This window comes from Zootermopsis nevadensis, unplaced genomic scaffold, assembly GCF_977971745.1.
Source record: "Zootermopsis nevadensis isolate Lab colony 2312 unplaced genomic scaffold, Znev_1.0 Znev_ptg000017l, whole genome shotgun sequence".
In the NCBI taxonomy this organism is placed as follows: domain Eukaryota; kingdom Metazoa; phylum Arthropoda; class Insecta; order Blattodea; family Termopsidae; genus Zootermopsis; species Zootermopsis nevadensis.
Window position 1 is genome coordinate 3,674,042 of NW_028259149.1, and position 26,490 is coordinate 3,700,531.

Genomic DNA, 26,490 nt, shown 5'->3' on the forward strand with positions numbered 1-26,490 from the left:
CCAGAACGGACGAGACATTCAAGAAATTTGAACGATTTACAATGACTCCACGGGTGAACTTCCATTACGAAGCAACGTCAGTAAGAAATGCTATGAAAAATACAAGTGTTTGAACTCTGATGATCGAGGCAGCAAGGACCTCTAAAACGTTGCTAAACTTCTACCATACTACGCTGCGCTACAACCCAGAAGACTACCATCTAAGTCTTTATTCAGTTTTCCAGCTGGATTGAATTAACTTTAAAATCGTTAAACTGAATAAATTCATCCAGAACGTTTCTAAAACACGGTTCTTGTACAGCGCAGGAATCCAAGGGAACATGGTAAGAAAAATGGCTATGTGAGGATCTGAGAATAGGTTTTCATGGCGTATAACAAGTTAGCCCAGAATTGTAATTTAGAGATTGAGAAAAATCAGAAAATAACGTGATGTTAATTCTTCTTGGAGACTAGAACCTGGAATCCAACAAAAATACGTCTAGACCGCTGCCAATTCATCAGATTGGTAGACGGAGAGGCCTTAAAAATACTTTAGTAAACTCTATAGCACCAAGCACATCGAAACAAAATTGGAAAGGAAAAATCAGTAAGCGTTCTTTAAAAATTATGAAATTCTGAAGTCTTCTGAATGAAATAGTTTTCAAAGAACAGATTATTAATAAAAATATTACGTCAGCTGCTTTAGTTTCCAACTATGCAAATCAAGTGGTCTTAAAAGTCTTCCTTAAGTAATGTAAATCGATACCGATACGTCACAAGGCCTGCTGAATCGATTGTAACATAATGGACTTATTACAGCTTGGGGTTATGTGATGGAATCCTGGAATACAGCAGCCATGTTGTTATTTTACATGAACTAATGTATGCCTCCATCGTGTAGTGCTTCAGAAAAGGACAACATGTACAAAGTCAAATGCGCGGTTTGGTAAATCCGTTCCTAGAGTCCTTATGAGGTGATAGACGTTTAGCTGATCAAGAGGTCTCCCGGCTTTTATAGGACCTGAAGATTTATTACAATGTTCACCGCCCCTATTTTGAGCCAGATGAGTCCAGTCTAAGATCTCATATCATATTTATTTAGGTACATTTTAATATTATCCTCCCAACGTGTAGGTTTCACAGTACTGGTCCCTTCCCTTCACAGGTATTATATTTAATTTACATGTCGTTTGTGGCAGTTTTCAGAATTCTAAAGCGTGTTTATGAATCGTATTTCTTCTGCGACCAGACGGCCTGCAATGTTCTTCCATTCCTATACTCGAAATCTGACAGAGTTCTCGACAAACAAATCCTGGCAGGATAATTAATTTTTTTTCCCATGGACGTCAACTGTAATTTACAATTAGCTACGGCGGTTCAAAGCCCTTTAATTAATTTGACAACCGTTAGAGATACGATCCTTCTTTCTGTGTATAATTCAACATCGAGGACAATCGTTTTAATTAACTCATATAGAGCAATTAACTAATTACCTGCCAGGTCTTGAGGCGAAAAAGAAAATAAAAAAAAATCTATATGTCGGAGTGTTGCCTTTTTATTTTTTTCAAAGAACAAGCACGGTAAACAAAAGTTTTTGTCCTTTGTTCTTTGTTTCTTTCTTAATAACAATCATCGTATTCAATTTTCATTAAAAATCTTTCTTTGAGAAAATATTTCCATGATAACTTGGCCCTGTACGTTCTATTGTTCAAAATGCAACTATTGCTTTACATGTCGGAAGACATCACAAGCAGATGATAAAAAATCGCTTAATAAATAAAGAAGACTCTTAGTTATTATTGTGCCAATACAATACAGGAAAAGGCAAATAAACAAGCAAACCTCTGAGGGGATCCGACATCTCGATAACTTTATGTATTCAAAAGCTTCATTACCCAAAGATCAATTTTAATATTATCCTCCCACCTATGCTTCATCCTTACAATCAAACGTTTGTACGTATTTCTCATGACACTACATGCCCAACCGATTCCATATTCATTCATTTGATCGTCCTAATGATGTTTGGTGATCGTACAAATTGAGACTCTAATAATGAAATTTTCTCCTAGCCTCCTGTCCCTTTTAGGACCAAATATTATCCTCAGCACCCTGCTCTCACACACCCTCGACGCGCGTTCTTCCCTAAAAGACGTACCACTCACTCGTACGGTTCTACGCAAAATTAAAATTTGTGTTACAAAAGATTTTTTCTCTGATGGGCCGCTCAGGGAACGGTCGCGTGCCCGGAGTCTGACATCGAGCTACATGAAACAAGTGAACAGCAAACCTGTGATGGCGAAATAAACAAAATGGCCAAGAACTTGTCTTACCTTTACCGAAGAAGCGGGAAGAGCCCATGACTAACTCGGCAAACGCAAAGGATGATACCACAACGACGACCACGGTCGTCATAGCGACAAGGGGTGAGGGCCTGAAACAAACACCAGGGTGAATAAAGCGGTAATGAACGTGTTAACTCGTTCCAACTCTGAGTGCGTCACAATAATTGAGACGTGTAGCCTTGCATCAATTGACTGACATTTCAGAGGTACCTGCTGCCTCTACCATCAGGGACATGATTCACAATTTGTCCTGATTATGAAGGCAACAAGCACCTCTGAAACGTCGGTCAATTTCTACAAGGTTACACGACACAGCTCTTAAGAGTCACCTCCATACTCATTGCCGTAAGAACCTGAAATCGCCACAACATTCTTATTTACTGTACGCGTTTTCTGACTGACCTCTGACTGATGCAAACGTCTGAGTGCTTTATCAGGGTGGAAATTATCTTTAAAACAGAGTTAGGGGCCCCCCTGAACATTAATGTACGACGGTGTGCCTATTTTATATTTCAAGTTGAGTGTGTGTGTGTGTGTGTGTGTGTAATTCTGTGTCGTGAGTGTGTTTCAGCTACAAAGTTAAAAGCTTTCTTGTGCACCAAGTGACAATGTCGCTGTTACATATGCAATTTTCACATAGACTCTAAGTCTCTCACTAGTGCCGTCAGTGCGAAGACTGGGAAGTAATACTATATATACTGCCACAACTTCCGAGTATATTTCGCTCACACAGCACAGGGTTGGGGTCAAAGGTTTTGTTCCATTTGCAGGAGATTCAGAGCGTGTAACGAGACGGGAAGATGGAAGAATAACCAGGTAAGGCTTGGAAAGGAAACCTATTTAAAGTTACTACCGCAGCATGACTGAGAAAAACCACGAACACCCTCAGGGCAGCCAACATTCGTCTCGAATACAAGATTACACCCACTCGCTGAGCAGGTCAGTTTGGAACACTGTATCAACTAGTGACGTTTACAGAGCGCCCGATTAGATATATGTTCACTAGCAGAATGAACGAGGGCATGGGATGAAATTCCAAAGACATGAATATAGACTGGAATCACTGGAATTTGTATTGGCCCTTGGAGCCCAATGGTAAGTGCATTTACAACCTGCTTTAACATTAAGTAACTTTGTATTTAGTGCACAAATATATTTATATGTTTAGTATGATTTTCCGTATAAACAGCTATCACTTCCATTACAAGCATTAGGTGAAGTGTTGCGATTTATTTAAGGGAAAAAGTGGGTGAAGGGGTGACAACCTTCTGACCAAGAGTTTGGGGTGGGGTGGAGACAGGACCATGGAAATAGGGAGGAAAATGTAATATGTGAAACGAGGGCAAAGCCAGGGAAGAAAATATAAAGAAAGAAGGAAAATCTGGAACAAATATGATAAATTGGCGTCAAATTTTAAAAAAAGTCAATACCGATAGATGCCGTACATGCGGGGAAGGAAGAAGCAGCCTTCATCAGGGCGAAGAGGGGAGGGACCTACGACGACGATCAGAAAAAAAACAAATTAAATGAAACGGACATGACCAAGGAAAAACAGGACAAAATGGTAAAGTTTCCGGCGTGCGTCCATGTTGTACATGTAATACTAACGACTCATCCTTGCAAGACAATATGGCGCTTCAGCGATTCAAATGGCGCCCAAAGTGACGTCATCACACGCATAAAATTAGGCGGATTGAAGAAATAAAATTATATGGAATCCAGAAACGCCATACGATGTTCTTCCTTTCTTAAAACGGTACAGCCAGCATCGACGCATGCTGTCAGACAAGTGGTAGCCACGTGTTCTCTCAAACGTTCACAAAGCTATTTACAGCGCTTCGGAAGAGGGCTTGGTCTCCTAGTGTTCCAATTGCTAATGATGTAAACAAACTACCTTACGCGACGGTAATATTAATAAGCCAATGCCGGCTGGTATAAGCGATACTTTTTCGCTACTAAGTTGAAGTACTTTGCCGAACAATGAAACTACAGATGGCTTGTGAGTGACGTGGACAGAACCTCAAACAGACAAGGTTCATTGTTTTCATACACGCCCCGCTCTGAACGTAATGCCAAGAAAAACTAAAATCGAAGACTAACATCTAAAACACTTGCACACACACCCCCCCCCCCCCCACGATTACACGGGGATAAGAGGCTTCTAATTTCTCACATTATCAATATTACACAGGTATATCGTTAGAGGATTTCGCTGAAAAAAAATAAACATTGTAAACCAGAGAGTTATGCCCTGCCATCTGGAGACAGACTTAACAAACGTTTCTTCCTAATGGATTCATTCAACAATGAATGGGATGATCGAGCGAGAAAAAAACACGTTGAAGAAAAAAGAATGAACAGGCGATAAAAGGAACAGAGAACTGAAGGCACAAAGAGACAGAACAGAAGGAAAATGACAGATGAACAAAGAAAGAAAAAAAAGTCACACACAGAGACCGAATATGTGAACTGCATCATGGAATATATTTAAATTACTGCTAATGCAGGTGAGATATCAGATTCTCAAGGTGTTGCACCGTGTAGCCTGGTACAAGTTTACGGTTGCTTACCATCCTAATAATCAACATACCACATTACAGGTCGCATCAACCCAAAAGACGGTATTGTCAATATTTTTGTTTTTCAATCTGTTTTTCAAAATATTTTATTTTAGCCATAATTAAAAAGTACGTGTTGAATACGAATTACCACATTCAGGGCCATGTAACCATATTTTCGGGATACGATGCACAAATTCACAGAACTGTTATTTTGTATGTAACTGAAGAAAAGCGTGCCTTGGGCTTGAAATAAGTGACTCTGTCAGGGAACACTGATGGTTTGACCCAACTCAGACGCATCTGCATCTAGGAGTTTTAAAACTGCTAATGCAGTAATTATCGTTTAGATAACAAACGCACGGAAAAGTTATCGTTCTTGTCTTTACAGAAACGAGCACTGGTGTGAATCTAAGATCGTAGAGAAACGAATAACAAAATAAAACTGATAAACACAGAAGAAACGAAGATGATAGAATATTACATGACTGTTCTTCAGCTTGGAATAACGTCTTGGTGGGAAAGCAGCCAAGTACTCCTTCCCCATCCGCATTGTTCATTCTTATTTGCGCTCTGAACTTCGAACCGTCTGTACGAACATTACACTGCGGTGGTGATTTATGCTTTTTGTTACTTCTTTTGCAGTCGTAGGAAGAGCTGTTCTACAATAGACACAGAATTCATTTTCAGGCTATAGAGTGTTATGAAAGTTGTGGTACATCGCAATAAAAATGACAAGTGGTAGAAATACAGATCTTCTTGTGCCTTAGTAGCAGAAGTTTTGAAGATGTGGATGCAATTTTACACGTATTCTTATATGAGAATTTTCAGCCTTGAAGATGGAGGCAGTATGTCCCTCCGAAACGTTTTACGTTAAGTTAAAAATAATCTGAACAGTAAAACGTAATGTGTAAACATTTACACTAATCGAAGACCAAGCTCGGCAAAGTAATACTTAAGAATCCAGACCGTACCGCAAAGAAAACACACCTCTTAACCATTACAAAGATCAATTGGTTAACGCTGTTTAAGGAAATGATCGCTGTGTATTATGAGAATCATATGAAAAACACATACGTACGAAATGTAGAGTTACCGACAACCAAAGCAAGTGATACATATAAATACCACTGGGCTTTTAAGGGTTAGGAAAATTTATAAAACACAGGCCACACGGGTGAGGTAACTTGTTTACAACGCTGATGCGTCCTTGCTTGACAGAAAGTGTGTCATCAGCCTTTAATCATCTCCCTACGTAAATAATTAAGAATATACATGCAGAAATGTGACAGAACTACGCAGTTCCACGCATAAAACCACTATCGCTGTAGTCACTGGTGTATAGCGTTGCCACAGCAACCACGGGACCTGACCAAACGCAAATATTTACAGGGGAGAGAGACAGGTCGACAGACGAGGGCGTCGTGTTCAACTAAGTATCTGCTTAATCAGCGATAAGTAACCACCAACACATGAATATCAATTTCAAAAACTTTAAAATACTCTACAGTCCCCAATAGAATCATAATACGCGTGACAGTAGTATTTCAGTATTATGAGAAGCATCAGTATCCAATCCGCGGCTAAATTTTGAAGCCCATTACGTGCTAACCGTCTCGAGGCTTGTCACGAAATGTGATGCAGATGATAAGCTTAGCCCTCAAGAAATCATGGGGCCCTCTTTACATAAAGATGGTGATTTTACAGTATACTCGACTGCAAAACAGTGAGGTCTTGCAGGTGGTTATAGACGTTTCATAGAATGTACCGCCTTCATCTTCAGGGCGAAGTTAAAGATCAGTATTATAATTTGTACACTTCACCAGATACAATTACGGTATTATATCACTAAGGATGGCATGACCGTATAACTTCTAATCTCGGCACCAGACTGAGGTAAGTCGTTCGTTACGTTCCGGCCGCTTTGCACTCCTTGACGCGGTCTGGAAGTGGTGACGAAAAAATCCTGCCGGCAATCGAAACCCCAGGCGTTCAGCCCATAACCGGATCGTACTGTTATAAATGATGATAGATAAAATTATGTCCCTGTAAATAAATTATTTACCGGAGTTGTACGGAAGACAGTTACGTATTCTTATAAAAGCAACTATTTCCGCTGACGTCGGGTTAAAATGCACGCCCATTTCGCTGTGTTTACCACAATAATCTGTCCATAACCGAGGCTAAAATGTAGATAACAAACCAACGTTTACGATAAAGTATCTTCGCCTTCATCAGTCGAGTAAGTCAGGAAGCCAGAGAGAGCCCTGAACAACAACTAAAACACCTTTTTTTTAAATTTTCCAAAGTACAGCAGTGATGTGTTAACATAACAGGGGGCGAGTACAGCAGGTCATCAACACTGAGAATAATTAAATGACAGGAGTTGATGCAACCACACACACACAGCTAAATCACAGGAAAATGTCAAACAAACGTGCCGGCATTTAGTAATTTATTTTATCCGGACCAGATTTAGAGAGAATGTAACACAAACATTTCGATGTTGGAAGCACTGACATGTGTATGCTGAACGAGATTTGTTACGGTTAATCAGATATCTACCGATGAATTCTACAGAACAGTGAAACATCGTTCCCCACAGTTGCTATTTAGTCATTCAAACACCTCAACTCGGTTTATAGCAACAAAGAAAAAAACAGTACGTCATAAATGTAGATTCAGGATCAAAGCTGATCAAAACGAAACAAAATTCACTTCACAACAGAAGTACAGAACTTCCATAATGACTTTCAAAAACATAACAAAATCACGTCCTTGATAAAATTTTGGGAAACAGATCACTTGGAAAACAAAGAAGCAGATGGGAGCATAATATTGATATTGACTTCAGCCACACAGTCTACAACGATTGGTAAAAGTTAAGGTAAGGTTTACCCGGTGCTTAACTAAGCAACAGGCAATCTACCTTTACCCGAAGGACGAATGGGCAATGCCTGGGAAACTCTTTCCTTCCCTCCACTTTATTTTCTCTCGTGTTTTCCTGTGTTCAATCCGACTGCTAATATCTGTGCGCTGGAAACCTGGTTTTGAAACCGCGGGTATCGAGAGCCCTTGTTCTTTGGCATGTAGTCAATGCGGAGAGGTCGCATGCCCCAGACTTCAGGCGTATCTGGAATGCTGATTCGCTTTACAAGCTCAGAAAACGACCGTCTCCCTATAAATGCAAAAGATACTAGTCGTTCCGGATGTACTGCACTGTTTCTTCTTACAGATTGTTTAAATACTCTTTATTTTTGTTTGAAAATTACTGTTCTAGAACACCAGAAAAGTACTCGTCAAAAATTACGTTAAAATCTAAAGCAGTAAACATATTTTTACAAAACCATTTATAGTATTACCATGGCAACGGTTAAAATAACATACAAACATTCATGAACATTATCCCATACGGTCCAACATCTCTTAAAAGTTAATGATTAACGTTAAACCAATCAAGATGCCAACCAACACTTTTATTACGTAGACAGATACACTAAACACTATAAACATCCGGAGGAACTAGAAATGTGTGGCACACGTGTGCCGATGATTTTCAGTCATTAAATAACAGAACACAATAAGATGATATCTGATAAAATTAAAGATAAAGACGAGAAAGAGATAAATAAATCATGTCAGTAGCCCGCTTGTTCTCCAAAATGACATTAAATACGGCCGTTCACAACGGATGCTAGAATTCTCTAAAGCTGAGATCGTGAGATCGAACCCCACCGGAGACATGGATATATGCCAGGGTTCATCATCACCTGTGTGCTGTTTCGTCCTGTGTAGGGAGAGACTAACTGACAGCCCGTCAAGGAACCCAAAATAACTCATAAAATGATTCATAGTTTCAGAACTTAATTCAGAATTGGAACTGGCCAGAGGACCTAATCAGTAATTACTTAAGAAGAAGAAATCACATACAGCAAGTAACGGGCAGATAATCAATAAATGTATCGTCCTGATGATGGTAGCAGTAAGCATAAGCATATAAAGTTTTCAAACATGGAACAGAAACACGTATAAAAAGGTTACTTTATTTCATTCTCGTTTGTAAAAGGCCGATATATAGAATTGACTTTATTACACAACTACACGAATTACATATTACATAACAAAGTTTTGGCATTACAAGAAGGTGATACCTGGTGACGAACAATAGGTCATTTGTTAGAAAATCAGTTTCAGTGACAGAACGTGTACATAGGAACACTGTGGTGTTTGGAAAAGTGCTTAACTCGGTCAAAGCATCTCGTATTTACACGACGAAAGTGTCTGTAAAACACAACACTACCTCGGTAAAGTGCTTTACTCGTTTTATAATGTACCGGCTAATGAACACATGAATAATGAATGTACTTGAATTAGGTCAAAAGTTGTACGGGGCTGAAACATTTCAATGTGGTTTTCCTGTATCTGAAAATATCTCAGAAACTTTTCAAAAATCAGGACGCAGTAACGTAATGGTAACGTTCTGGCACTGAAAAGAGACTAAATAATTAATGATGAGTCTAATTACTTTGCTCATAAAGTCTGATGCAATGATACATTCAACTGATAAAAATAATTAATGACAAATGAAAACACACTCATAAAGGATTTCGACAATGGAACTTTCCAGTTCGCAAGAAGGTTTCCGCTGACACAAGTCGACAGCACATACTCCGCATAGGAATATAAATTAACCTAATCAGAAGCCATAAATTTATGCTTCATAAGAATTATGGTACTGTTCTGCACGTGTACCCTTTTCCTTCCTTGCTTTAACACCAATTTCCGCCCAACACTACACTGTGTTTATCTAACATCTTATTTAATATTATCCTATCAACTATGTTCGTTCTTCAAGGTGTCCTCTCTTAACCAATCAACCATGGAGTGTCGTGATGGAGCGTGTGGTTATCACTACTTCGTATTCAGGATATGTCCGACTGTTAATTGACACAATAACACACTCGCTTGGAACAGTCAGTTTCGAATCGATAACTCGTGTAAAGCAGTTGACACTTTCGTCTATAGGTGGGGCGTCCATTTTGGAGTTTACATACAACAGCAGACACCTGCCTAGAACAGGGGTTGCCAAATTACTAACCGGTGTAATTAAAATAATACGCCTTATGGCGCATGGATGACCAACCTTGTATACTTTATAACATTACAGCGAAAGGAACTACAAAATTTGGTACTGAAAAAGAGAGACTGAGTACAGGACAAATGAGCTTTGTGCGATGTTTACTGGGAATTACAAGATTAGAGCATGGACAAGGTACAGACAAAGAAAGAATTAAATATAAGACTTGAAGCTTGCGAGAGTTTTTAAAAACACAGCGAAAAGTAATTGAAACTAAACTCCTGGTGATGGTCATTGTTGTATCACCACTGCGCAATTAACATCTGCCCGCCTTCTTGTTTGAATCATAGATTAGATGGGATTGTTTTATTCAAATCCTCGTTCCATAACGGACGACTGTGGACGCTGAGAAATGTCAAAAGCAAAATATTTATTTGAAACAAGCATTTCAACACTGTTGCCAAGTCGCCTACCAATCCTAAGAATATCAATGTAACAACTTCCTGCCTCTGTGGGAGGCTGCATATCCCGAAGGAGCAGCTGATGAGTCACCCCCGAACATTTGCATCAGGAGACGCGAGGGAATTAACATTCAGCCATGTTAACTAAAACTTATACAAGGGTGTGGACAGAAGAGTCATGACGATAAAATTACCTACCACACACACCAATGGTTCACACACTGCGGTTACCTTATCATTTGTGGCACCAGGAAACGGCAGTGAAAATATAAAACAAGGAAAACATTAAAATATATTAGGCCACAGAAAACGCTTTACAACGTTTCATAAAACGTTACACTTTACGTCTGTACAGAATATGTAATCGACAGGCATCGTATGGTTCTCAGGTTATTTAACAACGATGATTCACATACAAGGATGTTATAGATGCTGACTTGTATTTCTTAAGCTCTAAGCTACATTACAAAGTGGAAGACAGAAAGCTAAGTCGTCCAGAAACATGAATTTGCACTTAAATTTCGTTACGATTTTATTAATACAAAGTTCACATAAAACAAATGAAGAAACACATTCGATCACATCAGGTAACATGCGGACGGACACACACAGTCTTTCCCCAGTTTCATTTGAGCCATGAAAATAAATTGCAGCAAACACAAGTGTCTCAAATGTGCCCCGAAGTTACGTCACTTATTAAACATTCAAGTCAAACGGAAGTTCATTGCACATGCGCAGTTCAGTTAGACAACTGTCATGTTTCAAGTCAATTTTCGACATCCTTCATTGGATGCCTGTACGGGCTGCTCATGATGGCGTGGTCAAACAAAGCCACCAAGCGGTGTGTAAATAAAGCGAAGGAAAATATTCACACAAAACCTAACCTTCCTTCACCCCACAACACCATTCCCTTTCCATCCGATGACAAGTTCCTCTAAGTGTTGACATTGAATTTCGTTTCGAGTCCCAGATTTCTAACAACATAAGAAATGACTCTCGGGTCACTTTATACAACATAAAAAAAAAAACAAATACTTTCAACTCTGGATTGAATATTCTTGGGGACCAACAAACCGACCAGGGGCCTACAAGTCAACATCAACCGCGTACAGGAAATACACAGAGACGACCTGTGGCGGAAAACAACGAAGCAGTCACAAGAAATGAGAAGTTTCAATGGAGTGCAACAAGTTGGTGGTCAGAAGCTGATAAAACCCATACATTTGGTGAAATCTGTTTCCAAATCAATTTCTCAGACAAATTGGTTTCTGATCCGTTTACATATGAATAAGCCCTACCTTTTTCCCTTAAAGGACTAATAAAATTAATCAAAATAATAAAAATCCGTAGGCCCTACGTGACGTAAATTCCATAGCCCATGTATTTCTATAAAATTTATTTCAATTTTTTTTATTTTGTTTAAAAATATGGTCTTACGGATTGTGGTGTCGTGTAGCCTTGTAGGTTGTCCTGCATTACACAAAGTCAAATCTTTCCACCAAGTCAGTAGCCCCACGTACTGGATTAATCTTTATCCACTTACCGATAAAATATTTTACTGAGGTCAGGACTCATTAAATATGAGGCAGAGATCAGAGTACGAAAAACAGTGTTAAATTACCATCTCCTCAAACACAATGGGGAATATTTACCCAATTTCAGAACAATAAGGACAATATCTGTCCCTTCAAGTCTTATCACTAAGCAAAGTCTATCCCTACAATTGTAGGGTATTATATATCTGGCGGCAAAACAGACCTAAGTCGTCTGCAAACGTTTCTCACTTTAATTCTGTCACGTAACTAAAAGACTTTTTTTAAAAAAATGTTTAACATTTTATAGAGACGAGGTTTCTTACTCCACAAAATACATTATATGAATGTTGGAACTTTAATTCTGTGAATCAAATAAAACCCATACGATTTCTATGCAGATTAACGAAATTGGAAATCAGGTATAGTTACCAGTGTTGAAGTGTCAATGGAAACTTTCATTTTAGTTTCCGTACCAAAGGGCTGAGAGACCGGACGTGATAAAAGGACGCCATGTTGAAAACCTTCAGTTTGAATTTTTGCAGATCCATATTAATAATGTTACCTTTCAACAAGGGCCTAGATTTCAGACACTGTCTCTTCAATCGGACATTTCGGCTATCAACCTGTATGAATTTCTCATGTCCCCGATGTTCATACTCCGTTCATAACATTACTTCAAGCCACATATTCTATACAACAGATAAAACAAAGCAAAGAAACGTGTCAGCTTAGTCTCGTTGCCTTGGAAATCGCTGTAAGACTTAAGCCGTAAAATCTGATTGGGAAATCAAAACATCTAAGATACTTTCCGGAAGCACGGACACAAGAACATAACGCAAATATGCACTAAAATGACAACGAAAAGTTGATACTGTCCTTCAATTATATCTGTCTCCACAATTCATCTATCGAACTGATAGGTTATTTAACGGGAATGGCCTGGGGATATACGCGTCGATCATATTTGTGATGGCGACGAAATATTGGAGGTGGGAAGGGGAAATGAATGGCTGATAAATAGATGGGAAGAGATTATAGGTAAGCTTATAACAACATGGAGGAGAATCTGAACTTCTCACGGCGGTGAGTTGTAGCACCTTGTAGTCTGGTAGTAATTTACCAGCGAGACCTCATCTCCCTGACGATGGAAGCAGCAAGGACCTCCGAAACGTATGTAAACTTCTACAACAATACACGGAGCTACACCAAGTTTTACTACCAAACATACCTATATCCTCTCAAATTCTTAATTTTATAAAACGACGACAAATAATTCAGAGTTAGACTTGAAACGATCGAATTTTTATAAAGGACACTTCAAATTACACGTCTGCCTTTTATCGGTTAAAAAATTCATAGAATAATTATACATAAATTACAAATACAGGCCTAAATTAATTTAATGCACATGGATACTACCTACAATGCTTTAAAGGCTCTATTAAATATGTATCCTATTCGAATCCCGGCCGAGTTATCAGGATAGGTCATAAGCGATAACAATAAAACAGGTGGGAGACAGAATAATTAATTGATGGTTAAAATAAATGGGTCATAATAAACAATGAATTAAGGAGAGTGTGAGTGGAAGTGTGAGTGGTCTAACTTAAGGCATTATCACTGAGTTCTAATGAAGGCGATGATAAGTACCACGGTTAAGACAAGAGGGGAAGTTAGGCCCATACCTCACCCTGGTCGACTTTCTCGTGACTGTTCAACATATTCGTGACTAACTGTCACGTCCAGAGACCATTACTATTATTACGTCACAAATACAATTGACTATGAAAGCAAAATAAACACAATGAAGATGGCTGCCTTTGGAAATGTTGGTCATGTAATCTGATAGAAACTAACCCACGTTTTAGGGGGCGGCTTTGACGAATTAACCTTTCAAACGTCGGTAAATTTCTACGAGACTACGCCATGCAGCATCCCAGATGACAGTCACCCCAATACCTATCGCCATGAGAACCTGAAATCTCAACATACACAATGCCTTATAACAAAGACTTCCCCAGAGGGCAGTTTTTAATACGAGGATATATAGAAGCTTGAGATACATCTTGAAACCACTCTTGCACTACACAGATGTATACTGTATCCGTCGAGGCGGCAGGCAGCCCAAACTAACCTACCCTACGTCAGGAGGCAGTTCCCGAAGACAGCCCCAGAATGAGGGAACAACAAAAAATTATCTTGAAGATTAGTTTTCGTCCTGTGATCTAATACAAAGCCACTGACAGGCTCGTATACAAACTACAAATGACTAACATTCTTAAAAGACAAGGAGGTGAAGAAAACTGGAACTATATTCCTGGAGGAGAACAAGATTTGTTCCTTAAAAGATTGGTCGTCGTGATAGGAAAGAATGTGTTATTTATAGCTTAAAAACTTTTACAGAGAAGTGCCGAGAGACCTAGGTCTAGATAAAAATATAATATGTGCATATTATATCAAATACAGTTTCGAGGATGATAAATAGGAGTAAGTGAAGATTACGAATCACGGGGAGAGGTGTCATATTCAGAAATTCGGTCCTGAAGATGAAGGTTGTATATTCCTGCGAAACGGTGGTATCTACCCACAAGTTCACATAGCGTTACAACTTACAAATCCAACATGGAGAGAAACATATCCAGTTTAACAAACGTCGTGTTTAAAAAAACCCTACGACGATGGACAATGTCCAAAATAATGATCATATTTATGACAATGACAACGTCGTCAAAGAACATCATTTGTTTGAATTCTTCTGGTTCACAATAGGATCCAGAACCGGGCTTTTGTGAACACGATAATGAACATCTAGGTTCCATAAAATTTTGTATAGTGTCTTCAGTAGCTCAGAAAATTAAAAAAAAAACATTCTTCAGAAAGACCGTGTTCCATGTTAGTTACGCGGTTGCTGAAAACAACGTTAAATTTATAGGCATGTCAGAGCAGTTCAATACGGAGGAATAAATCAGAGCTTGCTACTTATGATGGTACATCACTGTGAAGTTAATGAAGGAAAGATAAACACTGGGTAGGTAGCTTAGGTCCAAATGAAGTCTCTCAACTGCCATATGGCTTTGTTTATCGAGGTTTGTAAGCTGGAATTTGGACCAGAGCAAAATATTAAACAGACTTAGTTTCGAGGCTATCAAAAGCCATCATGCTACAGAATGAAGCAGTGACCGACCGCTATCTTAGTGATTAATGACTTTGACGATTAGACCAAATCACTCTTCACAAATGTGAAACAGCTTTCATTCAGATCGCAACTTCACTTAATGTAAAACATTATTCACCAATCCCTTCTCAACAACTACAACAAAATTTCAAATGATCCATTTGCCACTTGCCGCACCCAATATTTTGTGTGCTATATCCACTACACAGACAACCTGAATAAAATACAGTGACAGCCAAAACGAAACTTGGTACAGAATTGGGTATGATTTGAAGTTTTCACAGCTGTCTTCTGGGTTGTAGCACAGTGTATCCCGGGAAAAATTTACACCCGTCGCCCTGATGATGAAGGCAGCAAGGACCTCTGAAACGTCGGTAACCTTCTACCAGACTACACGGCGCTACAACCCAGGAGACAGCCATCATTGGTACACAGTTAACTTGAAAGGATGTTGAAGTATTCACATAAATTTCATATAGGCCTACAAACCGTAGTCAAGTTCTTTTAACTAGACCCTGCAACAAATAACAGCGCGTTTTATTTGCCTAATGTTCCTATTTCCTCCTTTTCCTTTCTTCTTCCTTTTATCCTCATTTCCTCTTCCCTATTTTTCTTCAATATCTTACGGAATCTGCTTTCTTTCGTTACATATTCTTCGTTTATTACCTACTTTACCTTTTTTTAAATTTGTTCTTGCATTATATTTTATTATTATTCTTTCATATTTCTTTAATTCGACTCCTTCCTTCGCCTGTCTCTCTTGCATCTTTATTTATTTATTACTTTTCCACAGTTCTTTCTTCAAGTGAATTTCTTCCAGCGAACAGCACCTGAATAAACCCGGTACTGACATGCCATATGTTTTCCGTATGTCTAATTTAAAGCGACATTATTAAAATCCCTAATGTATGATACCGTTCCCTTTGTGATGCATATCCTTGCACCACTAATTTATCAGAGGCACCATTACTTGAGAAGATAAACACGGCTCAGTGTCTGGATGGCGCAGCATCTCTGGTAAAGGTATTAATCTACCCACACTTCCTAATCTCACATGCATGTCTAACGATAAGGGCTCCTTGTTTAGCCTTTTCAATGTAACGACTTTGACGACATTCAATCTATCACTGTAAGCATGGAAACTTACTACGGCATGCATTACGAGCGGAGTATGTGGCAATATTTATAAGCCGTGGATATTTCAGTGGCTGGACCATTCTCCGATTGAAAGAAAAACAACTGCTTTCTGTGCTCCGTTATAACAACACTTAAAAGGCCCCAAGGAGATGCATAGATAGACGCACAATTTATTCGGCCGATTTACGCAACAAATAGGTTAAAATTATTTGTATCTTTATGGGAGTACGTGCGCTTTTGTGAAAACACCACAGAATTGCACCCTCCTTGAACCAGTTAAATTTAGTTCACTACTTATAAATTATTTAACAAATATAAAAAAAAACACCTTCAGCTGGTTGCTTAGTCTGTTTTGTTTGTTTGTTAATAGTTCATTTGTTTAATTGTAATATAACTGTCATATTTCGTGGTTTTACCCAGTCCCCCCAGACAAAAGACGGGTTGGTACCTCACGTCACGCCGAGACGGCTTAGTTTCGTTTTTTTTTAATTCAGCGTCCATTAATGACTCCACCATTCGACGCTATATATTCTGAACTTCTGACAGCGTCGTTAAAAAAAATAAATTACGCAAAATCACAGTCATATTATTTCCGGATGTTGCGATAACAATAAAGCAGATTGTCTGATCCTACGTCAGGTCATAAGGGGCTAACGGACCGGAAAAATGTTTAATTTTAACAGTGAAAATGATCCGCGTTCCCTCGGTCAAGTCAGAAGTACCAAATAAAAGATAAGAGTGGGCAGTATAACGCGTTCTCTTACTGAAACGAACATTTCGGCGTTAAAGAAAATTCTGATAAATTCACCCGAACAAGAGAAATACGGGGAAATATATCAAAATAAAATAAATTGAAATCGTACAAGGTAACGACTTGAACCAAACGAGTTAAATAAGAAGAGAAGTGGGAAACGGAAATATCGACACCTCAGGTGCGTAAAAGGGATTGATGTTAGCAGTCTGTAGTTGGAATGAAAGGAGAAGTAATAAAAGCACAGGAGGGGGAAGAGGGGAAATGTAATAAAGGAAAAGAACGTAATTGAAAAAATAGATATCGTTGTTCCGGAAGGTCGTTCGACACCTGCGGCCAGTCTTATGATACGTATACACGTATCGCGTATAACTGCGGAACGTACTTACAACACGCTGACAGTGTCAGATTGGCTCTGATGAAAGACGTAGATTAATAAGGCTATACAACATTCGGACAAATCAAAGGGACATTCCTTTCATCACCGGTCATGTTTAATTCTTAGAACACTTACGATATTTCCAAAATCATCTTCACATTTGTTCATTTTGATTTCTGGGATGGGGACAGGGGTAGTTCAGTCAGTACAGTGACAAGGCTACGGAGTGGACGGGCTGGGATCGATTCCCGACAAGGCAGAACCCTTCTCTTCGCCGCAATGTCCAGACCGGCTCTGCTACGGCGATACTACAGCCAGTTTCATCTTGCGGTTGTGCCAGTAACCCTAAGACGAAAAAGGTCTACTGAGGTGTGACACTCACGTTCTTAAAAATAACATTCTCCCTTCTCAAACAAGTATTTTAAATGCTTCAGCCGGTCTAGGATCGGATTTCACCTCGTAAATCACGGGTTCTAATCCGAGAAAAACGTTCTCTAGCAAAAAGACACTCAATTTTCCTTTTTTTCGGTTAAATGCTTTCGTCGAAAGACTTAATGCGGCTTAAACGAAACTAAATGTGACTAAAAGGAAGATGTTAGGTCTACAGCTAACGTTTCAGCTCCAAGTTATTCAAGCCTTTGCTTATACGTAAAGGACTTTACCTCGTCGCGTTACGACAAAATCAAATTTAAGAGGCTAAACGTACAGAAGGTTCGGCAGTGTGAACACATAAAGGGAATGTCTGAAATAACACTGGTAAGTACGCGCTTGGCGAATGCAGAAATTCGGGTCTCACGTTAACTACAGTTATGATATACAAAACAGATAATCTGTTCCCAAATTTGGCTTCGGAAATGAACAGTGAGGAAAACGGAAAGAAATAATTAAAGAAATGAAGGACGAGAGATGGAAACAAAGAAGGAAAGGCGGAAATAAAATAATTACGTTCGTTTTTTAGTAATGCTCGCGGCTGTACCAACCGCGACTATCGGAGAGTTTTTTGCGTTTCCTCAAAACACTAATAAAACTCGCAAATATGAGTCACACGTCTGCGTTGTATTTTTATTATTATTTATTATTAACTGCAAAAGGGTTTTTACCCGGTTTCAGTGGTCCTACAATATAACCACAACAAAACAATAAGACACAACAAAACAATAAGACACGACAAAACAATAAGACACAAAAACATAAGACACAACAAAACATAAGACACAACAAAACAATAAGACACAACAAAACAATAAGACACGACCGGTATTCAACGAATCAAATTATAACAGGAAATTACATACCTTCTATTATTTTCTTACAATTCTTATAGCTTTGTTTGTTACACGATGCAAACTAAATTAAGACTTAATTAAGCTTTTGAAATTTGTTTCATATCGTAATAAAATCAGAGCTAACAGATGCGCTCATTTTATTCAAAATTATAAGATAATTAAAGTTACCGGAAGTGTAGACTCACAAGGAAGTACAACGTGATGAATTCGGTAAACATAATTACCGAAACAAATTAGTCATATCCGCTTTGTAGACAGTGTTTGTACTTGAGGGCCACTTCCTTAGCTGGATTCCGGAACTGGTATCTTTCAGAACACGGATGCTACGGTCAACGCTGATCCGTTTCGTTTCATATCAGAGTAGAATAGTATCTGAGGTCTGACATAAAACGCGACGGGTCAACCCTTTGTAGCTCGAAATTCATCAATAAATGATAGAAGATAAAATTGAGGGGGGGGGGAGGATAGTAAAGCACACTGCGTTTAACGGGGGGGGGGGGGGAGAGAAATACGCGGCTGTGGAGGTTCCCAGACAGTGTCTGCTCGTCCTTGTGGTAAACTTAGGTTGAAGAAACGTTAAGGCGTTCTGAAGCAACCAACGTAGAGCGATGAGAGCTGCAGATTAGGGCCTTCCTCCACTCGGTCCGAATTGTGAATTTTGAGAAATTCTCATGGGAGCTACTTCATGGCGGAGTTTTTGTATCAGTATTTACACCGAAATATAAAGCCTATTTAATAAGCAATTTCGTAACTGGAAGGGGGGAAAACGCATCGTCATTACAAAAATTGGTTAATGCTCTTTATCATGTCCATAAATATAATCTGTGGGCAACTCACAAGGAAGCTATCAATATTGCGGTCACAGTCACTTTGAGTAAGAGGCCTTTACTTTATTCTTATTTTGGCAGATAAAATTGATGGTGTCGCCAAAGGTCATATCAGCCATGCGATGCTGTAATGACAGACTATAAAAAATTCGGGCCACAGAAGTGGTGAGCAAAATACCAACGAGAAAGTTTTGTTATATTACTCATCTTAAGACTTCTTGATATAAGTAAATTTCATGCGTAGTATCTTGGTTAACTACATCTCGTATTACAGAAATTAAAATTACGAAGAACATAACACAGCTCTAGCAGCGAATAAATATGTTATTGCTTCCAGTAACAGTCCAGGGCATGTGTGGTTGCCTAGGTTACTACAGTACGAGGTGCGATCGGAAAGTTTCTAGACTGCGCCTATAAAAACCCGTACACTTATCTCAGGTATTAAATTCATCCATCACCCTCGAAGTAGTTCCCCTGGGAGTGAACACAACGATCCCACCGCCGCTGCCAAGCCTGGAAGCATCCCTGGAAATCTTTCTTTGTCAGCCTGTCAAGCACCATCTGCGATTCTGCCTGAATCTCTTCTATCGTCTCAAATCTCCTTCCTTTTAGCTGAATTTTCATCTTTGGGAAGAGGAAGAAGTCACACGGAGCTAAGGAGGGTGCGGGATGACGGCCATGGTGTTTGAGGCCAAAAACTGCCGAACTTTGAGGGCGGTGTGCGCTGGCGCGTTGTCATGATGCGTCGCATGTGGAGTTCTTCCTTTAGAATCAGCTGACAGGTCCCATAGCCTATTCCAATAATGTCGCACAAGTCGTTGATGGTACGACGTGGATCTTCGTGAATGGCCTGCCGAATCTTCGTAACATTTTCGGGCGTTGTGCTCGAAGATGGTCGTCCAGAACGCTCGTCATCATCGACAGAGGTTCGGCCATTTTTAAAACGTGAATACCACACAAAAGTTTGTGCACGACCCATTGCGGACTCCCCAAATGCTTGCTTTAGCATTTCATAGGTTTCCGTAGCCGTTTTGGCGAGTCTTTGGCAAAATTTGATTTGTTCATGAAAATCCGCCATTCCGAAATCGCAGGAGGGTCGGTGTAATGCACTACCAAAACGCCCGTAACTAAGAAACAAATGCTAATTCGATGATGCCGGCTGGCACACTGATTCACTATGAATGTAGGCCGCACCCCCTAGCGGCAGAAGCTCTTACTATATCCGGTTCGCCCTCTATTGACACAGTCTTGAAACTTTCCGATCGCACCTCGTACAATGTCTGTTTCTAGCGGCAGTTAACCTGTTGAAGCCCAAATTCCATCTAAGTAACATTCAATAATTCAGTCCGTACCGCAAAGAAAACACAACACTTCACCATTACAAAGGTAAACTGGTTAACGCTGTTCAAAGAAATAATCGCTGTTTATTCTGAGAATCATAAGAACCCCACAAACACATACTGTGGCCAAAACACAGAGTTAAATTTGGTGGTAAACTTAGTTACCACTGAGCTTTAAAGGGATATTGGTATAACGAAAACTTGCCGTATCTGTACTTGGAAATGCAGGCCTATTCTTAAACCAGTCCCCGGATCCCCGTGTTCCAGACATAAAGATTCGTACGAGTCTAATACCACGTGGCCTCTACTATCAGCCCGACCAATAGACTCAGACTGTTACCACAAAACAGGCTTTGAGCCGCAGAGATCCGTGTTCAGTCCCAGACAGTACGTGGGATCGACAAATACTTTCATAAAAGTAACTGTGATGAAAAATTATTAAACACCCTGTTGTGTGAATTGTGTCATTGCTTTTGAACTTCGCGGTACTTCTAGTTCCCCTTGTAATACGGACTCGTTTGCTGGTTCATCTGAAGTGTGTGGATTAGAGTGAAAGTCATTCACAGCCTTTATCTGCACAGCGTTGACTGAATACATGGATGATGATTTTGTAGCTTTTGAAATAAAAAAAATCTACGTCCTAAAGACACAGACAACTTCAATGACACACAGGCTTATATGATGGTAACTTTTTCAAAAGAAAAGCATATTTTGAGAAGAGTTGAAGACCGAACTGCGAACAGAGGGGGAATGTATCTGTTTTGTTTGGATACAAGTTACCCTGGTTCATTTCTAAGGTTCCGAAGGATTATTAATTTTTTATAGCAGATCATTATTTATCCAGACAGATCTAAGTAATGCAAGCACTACAAAATGTCAACACGTTAAAAGTACAGAATGACAAGAAAAATTATCGTACGAGAAAATTAAATGTTTCATGACTGTAATACTGCCATAAAAACGTAAAATCCTTAAACATTTTTTTAGGAAAGTTTCAAAGTCTGAATAAAAGTAATATCTTCTGTTCGATAAAGAGAAAAAATGAAGATGACTTCTGGTATGCTACCATCATCGCCCTGATGATGGAGGCGTTAAGCACCAACGAAACGTCGATCAATGAGACTACACGGCGCAGAATCCTGGAAGACAGCTGTCTTCATGCTCGCTGCTGAGAACCAGAAACCACTTCAAGAGGAGAAATATAGGAGGCCCCAAAAATATGTATATACAAAATCATTACATGTCAGCATTGTGTATATATATTTGGGGGGGGGGGCAATCTGTATGTTTTCGTCATCCGCTCCGTAGGTAATATTCCTGAAGAGAGTTCGTAAAGCGAGCCTCTACTTCCCACAACCACAATTGGGGTTACGTTCCGGAACGACGGAAAATTTAAAAAAATATATATAAGTAATTTTATCGCCTGAGTCAGCCATGATTAACATGGAGCCACAAAAACTGTTTAAAAAACAAATTCTTTCACACCTCGGAAATCAAAGTCACTGTTGTGATATCCAATCGCCTTCCATTCCTAACAGTTGCTGGCCGTATGCTTCGTGTTCACAGGAAGGTTATCCACTTTCATCCTATTTTAAGCGACTACAACCCGTGGCACTTAAGAGCTGTACCCCACCTCAATCCATAAACACATAATACTAATACACTTTCAAAGAGGCCGTGTTTTGATATTTATTCTAGGGACATGAAAGGAAAGTTGATGAAAGAGAAATTGAAATAAAAGAACAATTATGTAATTTCCGTTCACACGTCCGTTTTGTCAGATACCGTAAACACACACATTTGGATCTGTGGGAAACGCGTAATGTAGTGCAGTACGCATGTCCTATTGGAGTCTATTGCCTGGATGTGAGATTTAAAAATTATCTTATCTAATTTTCTGAGCGCCCCTTGAAAAAATAAAAAATACTTAATCCGAAAAGTCTCCTCACATTTGTGTCATATGTTTGGTAAATATGCGAAAATCCTGTCTCAATATCAAATCGGCAAGAAACATATATTACGTCATGCCGACTTTAAAAACTTCCCAGCAAAAAGGGAGAAGTCATTAGAAGAGGCGGATACAGGTACAAGAGAACCCCCCCCCCCCCCCACATCTTACCATTTCTTCTTCAATCCAAAAGTCACATAAGACAAAGTGGTGGCCCTCCCTACCCAACGAAATCTGAGTTTATGCTTCTACGCAATCAGGCTCTGAGTTTTAGGCAAAAGAATATTATGAAAATGGTAGTGCTTCTCAAACTACATAATGTTTACGTGTACCAAGTTTCATAAACATCCGTCAAGTGATTCAAAAGTTACTGCCGGAAGGTCGAACCAAGGACAGTAACAGAATGTTCTAATTAAGGAAAGAAAAGTATGCTATAAATTCGTCTGCTGTTTTTAACATCTCACAACAAACTTCATCACACATCATAAGCTTCAATCAGAATGATATAAACTACTTCGTAGTTTAGTCTACGAAACTAATTCAGCTCAGATAACCGACCATGACATTGGAAAGTCTATTGGCCTTGCAGTGAATCATATTCGATCGCGGATGACACATTTCAACAAATAATTCGGTACCCCCTGCAGGGATTTAGGAACTCACGAATATCTTCTTCAAACTACGCGATCCGTGGAGCACAATCCTTTCTGAGAACAGTTTCTCACCTGATCAAAAAACACAAGCCTTTTATATAACTCATATCTTCATTAGCGTATACACAACAGCCCCTCACTGTATTCTATCTAGAGCCACCTTAATCCACCGCACACCTTTACATCCATTTTAAATAACTCCACGGAATACATTCCTCCTCGAGAAGTTACCAGTTGCTCAGCTGGTCAAAGACACTCGCCTTTTATATAACTCAAAAGTCCATTACTATGTTCACAAAAGCCTGCCTGGGGTTCCTTTACCGAGCCAGATTAATTCAATCCACATTCACGCCCTGTTTCTTCAAGATCCACTTTAAGCAACTCAATGGAGCAAAGTCCTCCATATGGGCTGCTGCTCAGCTCGTTAGGAAGATCTCTTTATCTTTTGTAAAACCCAAAGGTTCATTAATGTGTTCAGAAGGACCCGCAATTATAAGGTGAACTGAACCAGCTGTACCCAGTCCACACCCAGAAAATCTTTCCACCGGACACATTAAAATTTGTATGCACTTCGAATGTCTATTCAAGATCGTTAGCCATCAAGGAACTTATGATGTGACTCAGAATCTGTGCATACTCAAAGGTATGTAGGCAGGTACGAACAGAATACCCTCACTGGAACGCAACTGTTAGGTCCTCAGGAAGTGCGTGGGTGCCATATGCCGCTTTTGCGTCAACTCACAGCACTGTTTCACTGAGCTGTAAGTTACATTATCACGGTAATGAATATAATTAAATGGAACGTACCTCACGAAACGTTAGGTAATGTACCTGCCCCATGTATTATCACCATTTCTGGTATAATAAGAAATATTAGCGTGGGTTTTAAACAATTAACATTTATTGTAAGCCCGTATATACACATGGATAGCATACATTACTTTTATAACACCATTAACAGCCCACGTCTTAGAACAGTGCCCTACGGTATCCGTAATTTTGAGGGCGTGTATTAAAATAATGACGGGAACGGAGAGATATGATAAATGTACACAAAATTTTGGTCGGGAAGCCCGAACACCTGATATGGCCATGACGAAGGAGGATGCAACCACGTCTGAAACGTCGGGAAACCTTTTATCGGACTAAACGGGGAGACATCGCACAAGACCTTCGCCTTCTCGTAACTTCCTGTTTCAGATCATTTCTGAATACGGATTCCATCAGACAAAGATCTGCCTATCTGGACTTAAGTATATGCTTAAATTAAACACGTGTTAATTAGTCTATCGCTTTCCTACGGTCTATAATAGCTTATGTACAGTCCCCACTTCACTTACTCTCAACCCTACCCCCCCTCCCCTCATCACAGTATCTGACGAATGCAGAGTTTTTGCTCACAGAATTCGTCAAAATTTACACTGTAAAGAAAACTATGAAAAGCTCGAGGCGCAGTGGCATCCATCGAGGACTCAAACACAGGACATCCCAAACACGAGACAGGAAAGAAACGCACTACACAGCACAGTTAGGAAATGCAAAGTTGTGACGAGGCATTGCATCTGACAGATAACGTCACTGAAACTCCCACGTTGCAAATATCGAATGCACTTGCAATTCGGTTTGCAGACTGCACGAAACGTCGTGTGGGCGTCTTATCGGGGACAGCGCGCAGGATACAGTAAACGCACTTCCTTCATAATCGCCTCTCTCTTTCTTTTTTTTTGTAAGAACACTAACTTGTTGCAGAGTGCTTATTTCTGTTTATTTAACGATGCTGTCAGTAGCTGGAAGTGTACTACGTCGAATTACACGATGATAGATCAGAACGGATATGGAACGAGGCAGTCCTGTCGAAATTTAAGATTTTCTATTACTGGCTTGAACGACTGAGTAAAATCACGAAAACCTTAATTCATGACAGCCGGTCTCTGAACCGATATTTGAACCCAGAACCATCCGAAGAAGTATGAGTACAAATTACTCGACCGTGAGATTCGCTGAAGAGTGATTGTTATCCAGATAATATGACATTTATGGTTATTTCTCCACTTCGGACTGTCTGAGGTTCATCGGACGAGAGAGTTACAAAGAAAAGCAAACAGACAGATGCAAAGAGAAGATTACGGAGGAGAACTGAGAGACACTTCGGTTTTGGAGGGACAAGGGACATCATTTTGTTCGAAGGTTCCCAGGCTTTACCAGTTCGCACTTCTGATAAGCGTAAATTCGGTACTTTATTTTTTACCATCGTGCTTTAAAGGGTTAAGGTATTGTTCACAGTACCGTATAAGGAAGAACAAGATTATCTTTTTAACAAATGTATTGTAAATGGACCTAAAGCCGAAACGTGTTGCTTACAGGCAATCCATTTTTCGGGACTGTGAAAGTGTCGCCTGGGTTTTGACACTACGTGGTCTCAAAGAATAAAACTGTTCACTTGTTTTATGAAATAATAGCTTTTCGTACATCCCAAAGCTTAACGTAAATACAGCGAAACTTCGTGAGGAACAGTAATTATAGTCTGACCGACCACAGTTTGCGAACTAATACGTCCGCCTCATAAACCACGTGGCCAAACTGCTGTTCCGCGTGTTATTTGATTATGAATATAAATCGGCTTGAAAATGTAATAATTTTAACACGTACTTTCCCTTTAGGTTAGGTACAATAAATTAGCGGGCTTATGACGCCATATATCATGCGTTATGTTACGAATCAGAGTTCAGGGGTGTCCACGATGTATAACGCGCATACATTTTTCTTAATCCCGATTCAAAGATCGATTATTTGTATGACAGAATACTATAAAAGTAACGTGCCAGGTTCGCCTATTTATTAGGTCTTCTATTTCAAAATGTATGGCCCACTCCCTTTCTTGTATCATCTAAACCACACTGTCAGTTTCCCAGATAATTCTTCATTATCATTTATTTACGATAAAAGCAAAACATTGTATTTGCAGCTTTGAATGTAAGTCGTGAAGAACGCTTTCTATTATGTTTCCATTTTTGTCATTCATATCACGTAAGTAAATCA

General features: G+C 39.5%; 1 protein-coding gene across 11 annotated transcripts in view; it reads right to left on the minus strand.

The window, feature by feature from the left end:
- Window positions 1–26,490, minus strand: part of Mp (collagen XV/XVIII-type protein multiplexin) — a 228,823-nt gene that overhangs the window by 187,314 nt on the left and 15,019 nt on the right. For all 11 annotated transcript variants that reach the window (XM_087350117.1, XM_087350121.1, XM_087350119.1 and 8 more), the window contains exon 2: window positions 2,313–2,413. In XM_087350117.1, coding sequence (XP_087206243.1) covers window positions 2,313–2,394 — 82 coding nt within the window. In that variant the 5' untranslated portion in view covers window positions 2,395–2,413. The remainder of the gene's footprint in view (window positions 1–2,312; window positions 2,414–26,490) is intronic.